This window comes from Gorilla gorilla, chromosome 5 (assembly GCF_029281585.2).
Source record: "Gorilla gorilla gorilla isolate KB3781 chromosome 5, NHGRI_mGorGor1-v2.1_pri, whole genome shotgun sequence".
In the NCBI taxonomy this organism is placed as follows: Eukaryota; Metazoa; Chordata; class Mammalia; order Primates; family Hominidae; genus Gorilla; species Gorilla gorilla.
The window spans coordinates 128,967,226-128,980,442 of NC_073229.2; the positions used below are offsets into that span (position 1 = coordinate 128,967,226).

General features: G+C 37.6%; 1 protein-coding gene across 15 annotated transcripts in view; it reads right to left on the minus strand.

The window, feature by feature from the left end:
- The window catches only part of HACE1 (HECT domain and ankyrin repeat containing E3 ubiquitin protein ligase 1), a 135,164-nt gene that overhangs the window by 78,101 nt on the left and 43,846 nt on the right, over positions 1 to 13,217 (minus strand). For 12 of the 15 annotated variants that reach the window (XR_008680980.2, XM_019030126.4, XM_004044479.5 and 9 more), the window contains one exon: positions 8,475 to 8,557. The exons of the other annotated variants lie outside the window; for them this stretch is intronic. Coding sequence is in view for 11 of the 12 variants with exons in the window: in XM_019030126.4 (XP_018885671.1) it covers positions 8,475 to 8,557 (83 nt within the window). In the remaining variant the exon portion in view is untranslated. The remainder of the gene's footprint in view (positions 1 to 8,474; positions 8,558 to 13,217) is intronic. 15 annotated transcript variants of the gene reach the window in all.

Consider the following 13,217-nt stretch of genomic DNA (forward strand, 5'->3'; position numbering starts at 1 on the left):
AGCAGAACTGAAGGAAATAGAGACACAAAAAACCCTTCAAAAAAATCAATGAATCCAGGAGTTGGTTTTTTGAACACAGCAACAAAATAGCTAGACTGCTAGCAAGACTAATAAAGAAGAAGAGAGAGAAGAATCAGACACAATAAGAAGTGATAAAGGGGGTATCACCACCAATCCTACAGAAATACAAACTACCATCAGAGAATACTATCAACATCTCTATGCAAATAAACTAGAAAATCTAGCAGAAACGAATAAATTCCTGGACACATACACCCCCCAAGACTAAACCAGGAAGAAGTTGAATCTCTGAACACACCAATAATAGGCTCTGAAATTGAGGCAATAATTAATAGCCTACCAACCAAAAAAAGTCCAGGAACAGACAGACAGATTCACAGCCGAATTCTACCAGAGGTACAAAGAGGAGCTGGTACCATTCCTCTGAATGGCTGATACCATTCCTTCTGAAACTATTCCAATCAATAGAAAAAGAGGGAATCCTCCCTAACTCATTTTATGAGGCCAGCATCATCCTGATACCAAAGCCAGGCAGAGAAACAACCAAAAAAGAGAATTTTAGACCAATATCCTTGATGAACATCAGTGCAAAAATCCTCAATAAAATACCAGAAAACCAAATCCAGCAGCATATCAAAAAGCTTATCCACCACGATCAAGTTGGCTCCATCCCTGGGATGCAAGGCTGGCTCAACATATGCAAATCAATAAACGCAATCCATCACATAAAAAGAACCAACGGCAAAAACCACATGATTATCTCAATATATGCAGAAAAGGCCTTTGACAAAATTCAACAGCCCTTCGTGCTAGAAACTCAATAAACTAGGTACTGATGGAACGTATCTCAAAATAATAAGAGCTATTTATGACAAACCCACAGCCAATATCATACTGAATAGGCAAAAACTGGAAGCATTCCCTTTGAAAACCGACACAAGACAAGGATGCCGTCATTCACCACTCCTATTCAATGTGGTGTTGGAAGTTCTAGCCAGGGCAATCAGGCAAGAGAAAGAAATAACAGTATTCAATTAGGAAAAGAGGAAGTCAAACTGTCCCTGTTTACAGATGACATGATTGTATATTTAGAAAACCCCATCATCTCAGCCCAAAATCTCCTTAAGCTGATAAGCAACTTCAGCAAAGTCTCAGGATACAAAATCAATGGGCAAAAATCACAAGCATTCTTATACACCAATAACAGACAAACAGAGAGACAAATCATGAGTGAACTCCCATTCACAATTGCTTCAAAGACAATAAAATACCTAGGAATCCAACTTACAAGGCATGTGAAGGACCTCTTCAAGGAGAACTACAAACCACTGCTCAACGAAATAAAAGAGGACACAAACAAATGCAAGAACATTCCATGCTCATGGATAGGAAGAATCAATATCATGAAAATGGCCATACTGCCCAAGGTAATTTACAGATTGAATGCCATCCCCATCAAGCAACCAATGACTTTCTTCACAGAATTGGAAAAAACTACTTTAAAGTTCATATGGAACCAAAAAAGTGCCCTCATTGCCAAGACAATCCTAAGCAAAAAGAACAAAGCTGGTAGCATCACGCTACCTGACTTCAAACTATACTACAAGGCTACAGTAACCAAAACAGCATGGTACTGGTACCAAGAGATATAGACCAATGGAACAGAACAGAGCCCTCAGAAGTAACACCACACATCTACAACCATCTGATCTTTGACAAACCTGACAACAAGAAATAGGGAAAGGATTCCCTATTCGATCAATGGTGCTGGGAAAACTGGCTAGCCACATGTAGAAAGCTGAAACTGGATCCCTTCCTTACACCTTATACAAAAATTAATTCAGGATGGATTAAAAACTTAAATGTAAGACCTAAAGCCATAAAAACCCTAGAAGAAAACCTAGGCAGTACCATTCAGGACATAGGCATGGGCAAGGACTTCATGTCTAAAACACCAAAAGCAATGGCAACAAAAGCCAAAATAGACAAATGGGATCTAATTAAACTAAAGAGCTTCTGCACAGCAAAAGAAACTACCATCAGAGTGAACAGGCAACCTACAGAATGGGACAGAATTTTTGCAATCTACTCATCTGACAAAGGGCTAATATCCAGAATCTACAAAGAACTCAAACAAATTTACAAGAAAAAAACAAACAAACCCATCAAAATTGGGCAAAGGATATGAACAGACACTTCTCAAAAGAAGACAATTATGCAACCAACAGACATGAAAAAATGCTCATCGTCACTGGTCATTAGAGAAATGCAAATCAAAACCACAATGAGATACCATCTCACGCCAAGTTAGAATGGCAATCATTAAAAAGTCAAGAAACAACAAGTGCTGGAGAGGATGTGGAGAAATAGGAATGCTTTTACACTGTTGGTCGGAGTGTAAATTAGTTCAATCGTTGTGGAAGACAGTGTGGTGATTCCTCCAGGATCTATAACTAGATATACCATTTGGCCCAGCCATCCCATTACTGGGTATATACCCAATGGATTATAAATCATGCTACTATAAAGACACATGGACAAGTATGTTTACTGCGGTACTATTCACAATAGCAAAGACTTGTAACCAACCCAAATGTCCATCAATGATAGACTGGATTAAGAAAATGTGGCACAGATACACCATGGAATACTATGCAGCCATAAAAAAGGAGGAGTTCATGTCCTTTGCAGGGACACGGATGAAGCTGGAAACCATCATTCTCAGCAAACCATCCCAAGGACAGAAAACTAAACACCGCATGTTCTCACTCATAGGTAGGAATTGAACAATGAGAACACTTGGACACAGGGCGGCGAACATCACACACCAGGGCTTGTCGGGAAGTCAGGGGGCTGGGGGAGGGATAGCATTAGTAGAAACACCTAATGTAAATGACGAGTTGATGGGTGCAGCAAACCAACATGGCACATGTATACCTATGTAACAAACCTGCACGTTGTGCACATGTACCCTGGAACTTAAAAGTATAATAATAATGAAACAAAAAAAAAACAATTTAGTACTCAAAAAAATTATGGTAGCATACACAGGAGGATATGTGCTACGAGAACAATGGACTGGGGATCAGACAGGATGAACAGACAAGATCACCATGTACAAGCAGGACAATGTTCAATACACAAGGTAAATAATAAAGCCTCAAAATAACTCTGTACCATATATAACAAAAAAGGATAATCAGCATGAAGAAAAAGAAATACTACTATAACATTTTTAGAAAGCTGGAGTAATTTCTAAAACTACACAGAAATCTCATTTATGTTCAGTTGGCATTTCATTTCAAAAACAGATTAAGGGCCAGGTGTCGTGGCTCGCATCTGTAATCTCAGCACTTTGGGAGGCTTAGACTGGAGAATCACTTGAGGCCAGGCGTTCAAGACCCGCTTGGATAACATACCTTGACTTTATTAAAAATAAAAATTAAAAAATTAGTTCAGTATGGTGGTGCACATATATAGTCCCAGCTACCTGGGAGGCTGAGATGAGAGAATTGCTTGACCCAAGGAGTTGGAGGTTGCAGTGAGTTATGAACACGCCACTGCACTCCAGCCTGGGTGGCAGAACAAGACCCTGTCTCTAAAAACTAATAATTTAAAATAAGAATAAATTTTAAAATAGATTTAAAAACAATAAATAGCTAATAACATACAAAATCTACACAACGCAGTTAGGGGCTCAAGTGCCTCACCTGTAATTCAATTACAACGATCCTCTTTCAGACTGTTCAGAGTGTGGCATAAAAGATTTTTCAGTTTAAATAACTAAAAAAAATTACTCAACAAATAATCATTCTTTATAAATGAAGTTAATTGTTTTTGAGACAGTCTCAATTTTTTAATACTGATTGAGATAATACTCTCTTCAAGAAATTGCCAATATATTTTATGAAAACTAAGAAGTCAACAAAAATTTAACTAATAAGAAACTTGTGGTGGCTTCTAAAGCACTTAGATCTGATTTCTCAAACACTTTCAGCCCCCTAACTTTGGACTCTTTCATCCTCATAAATTTGAGAATTTGGCATAAGTATAAATAGTCCAGACAGTTGTAATATTATTGGGAATGGCGTATGAAACAGATCATATTTTCTAAAGGTCCGTTCCTATGCTGAAAGTTTACAATTTTAAGTGTAAGAACTCTTTTTTTTTTTTTTTTTTTTTTTCTTGAGATGGAGTCTCACTCTGTTGCCCAGGCTGGAGTGCAGTGGTGCAATCTTGGCTCACTGCAACCTCCGCCCTTCAGATTCAAGTGATTCTCCTGCCTCAGCGTCTGGAGTAGCTGAGACTACAGGTGCGCGCCACAACACCCAGCTAATTTTTGTATTTTTAGTAGAGATGGGGTTTCACCATGTTGGCCAGGATGGTCTCGATCTCTTGACCTCGTGATCCACCCGCCTCAGCCTCCCAAAGTGCTGGGATTACAGGTGTGAGCCACTGTGCCTGGCCAAGTCTAAGAACTCTTTTATATGGCTACTTTGATTTTGAATACTCTAACTGAAACGAGTTGCTTTGCAGTAGCTACAAATCCACGTTCTAAATCTTAGCCCTTTCTGACTCTAGTAGAGACCTCTAAAACTCCATTAACATCTTACTAATTTACTGTATCTATACAACTCTAACTAAACCTTGCTTTTCCTAATAGAATAAAAGTTATCTACAAACACAGAAAATACCTGAAAACCATTATACATCCCAACCTTTATTTGAAGAACCCAGTTGAACAAACTGGGAACATAAGGATTGAATATAAAACCAATCTAATAATTTCAGGATTTGAAATATTGGTAGAAGTCATATAAAAGACTTAAAGGTGTGTAAAGATGGCAGGGGGAAAAAAATCAATGTGTGCCTATATTTTACATGACAGAAGGAATGAGTTAATTAGTTATATAGTTTACATGAGTTATAATGTCCTGTCCAGAGTATCCAGAGAAGAAAACTGGCTGGAAAACCCTTTCTATCATAATTTTAGGTCAAAATCCATCTGAAAAAGACTCACAGAAACACTACATTATAAAACAGTGCCCAGGGCCAGGCACAGTAGCTCACGTCTGTAATCCCAGCACTTTGGGAGGATGAGACAGCCAGATCACCTGAGGTCGGGAGTTCGAGACCAGCCCAGGCAACATGGCAAAACCCCATCTCTACTAAAATATAAAAATTAGCTGGGTGTGGTGGCACATGCCTGTAATGCCAGCTACTCGAGAGGCAGAGGCAGGAGAATCGCTTGAAGCCAGGAGGCACAGATTGCAGTGAGCCAATATCACGCCACTGCACTCCAGCCTGGGCAACAGATTGAGGCTCTGTCTCAAAAATTTAAAAAAAAAAAAAAAAAAGTGCTTAGAATTAGACAAGAAACAAAAGAAAACCCTGTAGAGCAATTAAATTAAATGAGGACAACACGACTTTATGCTCACTGAAGAGTGAAAGAAGTATGTCAGAACTTAGCACCTATCAACTACTAAGTGTTGAATACTCTGCAGCATGCTTTACAGAAGCCATCACATTTAATCTTCACAATAATCTCACCAGGCAGATATCAGCACTTCCATTTCACAAACAAACAAAGCTTCAGGGATCAAGAATTTTGACTAATGTTGTATAGCTCTGGTGCTGGGATTTGAACCTGCCTACACAAACTAGGTTCTTTCCCCTGTATCTTAATACCATTCTAAATTTAATTGCAAAATTCAAATACAAAGAAAACAGTTTCAGTAGTTGACCCTTGAATATGATATATTATATCTAGTAATACTTCTCAACCAATAAAAACTATACATTCCATTTAACCTTTATCTTAGAGCCCTATAATTTGTCCTGGGGGTTAACTTGTTCTATTTCCTATATTCCTTTCCCTTTCATTTATCAGAAACAACACATTGGGAATAACTTATGTTTTTAATTTATACCTGTATCAAGATATCACAAGTAAAATTAAAAGTGTGCCTGCAGAAGAACCATGTTCCATATCTATTATTCTTCTACAACAATGATTTTTTGGTTTTACATTTCATCACAGACTTGCTTAACCATCTTTGTTCAAAAAGATCTAATATTTGCTAGATTAAAACTAAATGATGGGAATACAGTACTACGAGAAAGGATCTCTTAAAAATCCTTCTCCCATATCCCTAAGCTCAGACTAACCATAGGGATATCCCAGTTCTGCACAACACTAACATGCCTCTATTTTAACTATTATAAATGGCATTGTTTTTTATAAGATATTTTTCATAGTGATGCATTCATTCAAAAACATCTACTACGCATCTAAGTGCAAAACACTGTACTACACTTTGGACATAAAGTGCTAAACAAAATAAACACTATTCTTGCTTTCATTGAATTTTTAGGCATGTAGGGGAGACAGACTATAAGCAAGTAAATAAACAACTACAAAATAGGGAGTGCTATGAAGGAAATGACTGTGATACTGCGATCAAAAATCTGGGGAATGACCTGCTTAGATTGGTCAGGAACTGCCTTCCTAAAAAGTAACTTAATTAAGCAGTAACATGAATAAGAAATAGTCAGCCCTGTAAAAAGCCTAAGGAAGAACATTTCAGGCAAAACAAATACCATGTAGATAAGCCTGCTGAAAGAGTTGGTTGCATTTAAGGAACGCAAAGAGAATCACTGTGGTTCAAGTACAGTGAGCTAAACAGGAGTGAAATCGTGGAGGTCTCACAGGCCAAGGTAGAACTTGAATTATATTTAAAATGTAACAACGAGGCACTGAAAAGTTTTATATACAAGGCTTAAACACAAAGTAACAAGAGCAGATTCTTTTTTTTTTTTTTTTTAAGATCACTTTGCTGAGGAAAGAAGAGATTGGAGGGAAACAACATAGGAATCAGGGAGACCAGTGAAGAGATTACTGCAGTACTCTAGGCAAAAGGTAACAACATTAAGGTGGTTTTGGTTGAGTTAGAAGTTCAGATTCCAAACATATTCTGAAGGTAGAATTTACAGAACTTACTAATAAATTCCAAGTTCACAAAGGGAGAGAGAGAAATAAAAAATAACCTAATTATTTCTAATTTAAACAACTGAGACAATAAGGTTTCTATTGATTAAGATGAGGAAAACTGGGGAAAGGTTTGAGGAAGAAAATCTGAAGCTGTATTTTGACATGTTAATATGTGAGATTCTGTGGTACTTCTAAGTGATGATGTTAAACAGGCAGATGGACATTCAAATCTGGAGCTTCAAAAAAAGGTCTGATCTAAAGATAACCCTTCAAGATACAACATGATTACAGGGAATCAAATGATATTATTCATAAATTCAGGACACTACGGAAAGAACTGGTTTTCTAGCCAAGCAACCAAATCATAAATATAATGTAAGAAAATGGCTGGAATCAGAAAGATCTGGAAGTCTAGAAACCCAGAAGCCCCTGAATTCTAATACAGGGTTGTTAAATAGATGATCTGAACCGGTCTCATCAAAGGCACATCAGAGACCCCAACAAGAAGCTAAACAAGAAAAAAAGCAGGTCTTTCAACCTAAAACCAACTTCCAATAAAATGATATAAAACAGAAAAAAAGAAGAAGAGAGGAGCTTTCTGGAGAGCTCTATATCGGAATATGAAGGCCTAAATAAATATTACAATTCATATAATTTAAATCAAAAAGAAGAATCACTATAGTATTCTATGAACTGATGCTAATTGCAAACTACATTTACATAATACATAATATATAGGTGTGTACATATTTTTACATATGTGTGTGGGTGTGGGTGTGACAGCATGTGTATAATTATACTGATAGCTCCTTAGGGACTAGAGTTTATTTATTACTGTATTACACACCTACAACAATGCATGACACAGTGAGTGTTAACTAAACATTTGCTGAATACATGAATAAGTGAACAAAATGTACACATCAAGAAAATGAACCAATATAGAAATACAAAAATAACTTAATATATAACAATATCTAACAAGACTGACTCAAGATTTTTTTTTGGTTATAGATACAGAGAAAGAAAAGACATGGCTCTGGATCAAGATATATTCCAACAGCTTATCCCCACTGGAAATGACCTGGTTACATAACACGGTAAACGATGGGAATTACCAGATTACTGATTTATCTTTTGTTAATAAGTACTTAGTCTAAAATTGAAGTAATCAAGCAAATCAAAAGCTCCACATGTAACATAAAAGCAATGGCAATTAAATATAACAGAAAATACTTTTCCTCATACAGTTAAGTAATAGAACCATAATACTTCATCTTAAAAAAGAGATTATACTTCCTCTTAAAAGACAGCATATTTGTGGGAAAACAAGAGAGCTTTAGAAAACACACAGAAATGTGTGTGTCTAGAAATAGAGTATATATACATCTGGAAATATATATATTTCTTTATATATATATATATGAGTATATATAGCATCTGGAAATATAAAATATCATACCTGCAAGCAAAGTACAATGGAGTTGCTCCTGATACATTTGGCCTGTTAATATCAGCACCACTGTCTAGCAAGCACTGCACTGTCTGAGGGGGGAAAAAATAATTAAAAGTAAAGCCAGAGGAATCAAACAAAAGATACAATTACCACAATTTTAATCCAGATAAGGGAAGTTCTTCCCACAACTTGAAGCTTTACATAGGAAATGAGTGGGCACGTGACAATTACTATGGCCGAGCAAATTCAACTTTTTGTAAGCTCTAAGTTTCTCAGGCACAACACACATACATGTGGAATTATCAATGTAATAGAAACTGTGTTAATCTGGAAGTCTTTAGAGCAGCACTGTATCAAAAGTAGTCAGTAGTCACATATTGGCTACCAAGTACTTGAAATGTGGCTAGTACAGCTAAGGAACTAAAATTTTAATTGTATTTAATTATAGCTCATTTGAATCTAAATAGCCACATGTGGCTAGTGAATTGGACCCTATTGCTTTAGATACTTGAATTTAAATTGCTTTAAATACCAGAATTTTTCACCTCTAAAAAACTAAGCACCAGAATAATAACTTTCCCAAAGTCAAGAGCATAATTACTAAAATATAAAATTTTAAAAAGCTAAGAAGCCCTTTTGCTATTAACAGTAGCATATATAGGCTCAATTTCACTGATTGCCATTAATATATACTTAGTCCCCTAAGCTCTACTCCTCCAATCATTTGACTCATACTAAGAGAGAGTACGCTACTATAAAATCTTAAAAATACATATCTGTTGATTAAGGACAGGACAGGGCCCAGTTGAAAACCTTTAAAAAAAAACTTTTATGGTTTTATTCCTAAAATCCTCATTTGAGTTTTTCCTGCAAAAAGGAAGAAAATGTAAAAACATAAAACATGAGGCAATAGGTGGCTTAAGGACAGTAGTTTGAGACCAGTTTAGTCTACACAGTGAGACCCCATTTTTACAAAAACATTAAAAAATGAGCTAGTCATGGTAGCACATCATAGTAGTAGGCCTAGCTACTCAGGAGGCTGAGGTGGGAGGATCATTTGAGCCCAGGAGTTCAAGGCTACTATGAATTATATTACACCACTGCACTCCAGCCTGGGCAACAGAGAAAGACCCCATGCCTAAAAAAAAAACAAAATAGTTTGAAATTAGACGCTTATTACTTCTGGATTGAACACATCTGTTCATCTTTTTTGCCGCTTTTAAACAAAGTACAATGTCAGTAAAATAATAAAACTAAACACCCAAAGGAAGAACAAGAAAGAAAACAACAGCATACTGAATAAGTCAGTAAGTTTTGGAAAGATAGCAAGCAAATGGAGAAATAGTAACTGACTTAGCAGATCAAAGAAAGCTAAAGCCTAACTGCCCACAAATGGGGATTCCAACGATAAGCAACTCAATTCTTACTACAGAACACACACATTAAGAAAACAAAAAAGGAATCGAGGAATTGGAAGTACCAGGTACCTTGGAATACAGGAATGGTTATGTAGAGCTAAAAATAGGAGGAATAGTTGAAAGTCAATAGAAGAAACAGACTCTCCCCCTAGGACCTTTCTTCCCATCCCATCCAGTTAGTTACTATCCCTCTTTACACTGTCTCAGAAGATGGGAAGTTTATTCTCTGCACAAAGTGAACAGGGAGGCTCTGGACTGGGAGACAAGACACACAAGTAGAGCAAAGATGAGGAGCCATCGTGAAAACAACAAATAAAGTGAAAACCTCCAGCCTCCATGTTCCTACTAGGCTCCCAGAAATCCAGCAGGCAGGCTTAAAAACCTCAAGTAGAAGGAATTAAAAGCTTCCTCTCAAGACTTGCATCAGAAAAGAATCTTACAGATATTGGCATTAGAAAGTCCCCAGTGAAACAGCTCAGTTCAGCCAGACATGGTGGCTCATGCCTGTAATTCTAAGACTTTGGAAAACCAAGGTGGAAAGATAATTTAAGGCCAGGAGTTCAAGACCAGCCTAGGCAATTTAGAGAGATCCCATTTCCACAACAAAATTTTAAAATTAGCCATGCATGGTGCTGCATGCAAGACGCTATCTGTAAAGCAAGACCCTATCTCTAAAAAGAAACAAAAATTAAAAATAAAGAAACAGCCCAATTCGGGACAATGGGTCTATAGCAGTCGTCCCCAACCAAGGTTAAATTTTCCCCTGGGAACATGAGGCAACTTTTTTATTTTTATGACCAGGGAAGGGAAAATGCTATTGGCAGCTAGTGGGTAGAGGTCAGGGATGCAGCTAAATATCCTAAAATTCAGATGACAGCCCCCACAACAAAGAATTATCAGATCCAAAATATCAATAGTGTTGAGACCGAGAAACATTGGTGTACAGTCAACCAAGTAGTCAACAAACTCAACTCATGTACACAGCGCTTCCAGCCAACATTTGAGTGCCTCACCATTACACATGAATGAACAGACAATATTAAAAATACAACTGAAGCAGGCCTCTAACCTGAAAAACAAAAATTACAACAAACCGAAAAATGAAACTCAGAATAACAAAGACAGTAAAGGGAACCAAAGAAAACAACAAAAATTAGAAAAGTAACTGATAACCTCGAACAGAAAAGAAATTATACCATGGAATGATAAAAGGATGTTGGGTAGAAATATTCAGGAAATGAGAAATCAAAAATACAATGCAATAAATAATTCAACAGAAGTTTAAAAAGAAAATGTTCAGGAATTCTACAAAGTAGAATAAAAAGACAAAGTAGAAAATAGGAAAGATGAGAAAATTTGTGAATCAATCAAGGGAGACATACTGCAGAAAATAAGAATAAAGAAAAGAAAGGGGGTGAGGGACCAAAGGGGAATAACCAAAAAATAATACCAAAAAAGTTCCCAGAACTGAAAGACATCAGGTGCCAGGTTTAAAACTCTCAACAAGTGTCTAGTCTATTAAATTAAAAGACCTTCAACGAGGCATGTCAAAGTGAAATTTCATGATAACATCAGGGATAAGAGATTCCAGAGATAAACAGAAATCATGTGGGCATTAAACTTCTCAACAGCAACACAGAAATCTAAAAGGTAAAAAGCCTTCAAAATTGTAAGATAAATTACTCTATATGCAGAATTCTATAGCCAACTACACTATTATTCAAATAGATGGTTATAAATAAAAAACATGTTTAACTATTTTATAAGATTTTTAAAATTATCTTCAATGCACCTTTTCTCAAGAAGCTACTGAAGCATATCCTCCTCCAAAGAAAGAGAATAAACCATAATAGAAGATATGGAATCTAGAATATGGAGATCAAACATGGGAGAGACACTAAGATTATTTCTAGGTTTAGAGGGTGATATGGTTTGGATTTGTGTCCCTGCCAAAATCTCCCATTGAATTGGAGGAGGGACCTGGTGAGAGGTGACCAGAGCATGGCGGCAGATTTCCCCCTTGCTGCTCTCATGAGAGCTCATGGTTTAAAAGTGTGTGGCACATCCCCCCTCACGCTCTTTCTCTCTCCTGCCACCATGTGAAGAAGATGCTTGCTTCCCCCTTTGCCTTCCACCATGACTGTAAGTTTCCTGAGGCCTCACAGTCATGCTTCCTGTTAAGCCAGCAGAACTCTGAGTCAATTAAATATCTTTTCTTCACAAATTACTCAGTCTCAAGTAGTTCTTTATATCAGTGTGAAAAATTGACTAATATAGAAAATTGGTACCAGGAGTGGGACACTCCTATAAAGACACTTGAAAATGTGGAAGCGACTTTGGAACTGGGTAAGGGGCAGAGGTTGGAACAGTTTGGAGGGCTCTGAAGAAGACAGTAAGATGTGGGAAAGTTTGGAACTTCCAAAGACTTGTTGAATGGTTTTGATCAAACTGCTGATAGTGATACAGACAACGACGTCCAGGCTGAGGTGATCTCAGACGGAGATGAGGAACTTACTGGCAACTGGAGTAAAGATCACTCTTGCTATGCTTTAGCAAAAAGAAACTGGAAGCATTTTGCCCCTGCCCTAGAGATCTGTGAAACTTTAAACTTGAAAGAGATGAATTAGGGTATCTGGTGGAAGAAATTTTTTTTTTTTTTTTTTTGAGACAAAGTCTCACTCTGTCTCCTAGGCTGGAGTGTAATGGCATGATCTCAGCTCACTGCAACCTCCACCTCCCAGGTTCCAGCGATTCTCCCGCCTCCCAGGTAGCTGGGATTATAGGCGTGCGCCACCACACCCAGCTAATTTTTTCTGTTTTTAGTAGAGATGGGGTCTCACCCTGTTGGCCAGGCTGGTCCTTAAGTCCTGATCTCAAGTGATCCACCCACCTTGGCCTCCTAAAGTGCTGGGATTACAGGCCTGACCCAGCACGCCCAGACTATGGTGGAAGAAATTTCTAACCAGCACAGCATTCAAGATGTGACCTGGCTTATTCTGAAAGCATTCACTTACATGCATTCACAAAGAGATGGTTTGAAATTGGAATATGTTTAAAAGGGAAACAGAGGGCCAGGCACAGTGGCTCACGCCTGTAATCCCGGCACTTTGGGAGGCTGAGGCAGGCAGATCACCTGAGGTCAGGAGTTTGAGACCAGCTTGGCCAATATGGTGAATCCCCATCTCTACTATAAATACAAAAATTAGCCAGGCGTGGTGGCAGGGACCTGTAATTCCAGCTACTCAGGGGGCTGAGGCAGGAGAATTGCTTGAACCCAGGAGGCAGAGATTGCAGTGAGCCGAGATCACTGCATTGCACTCCAGCCTGAGCA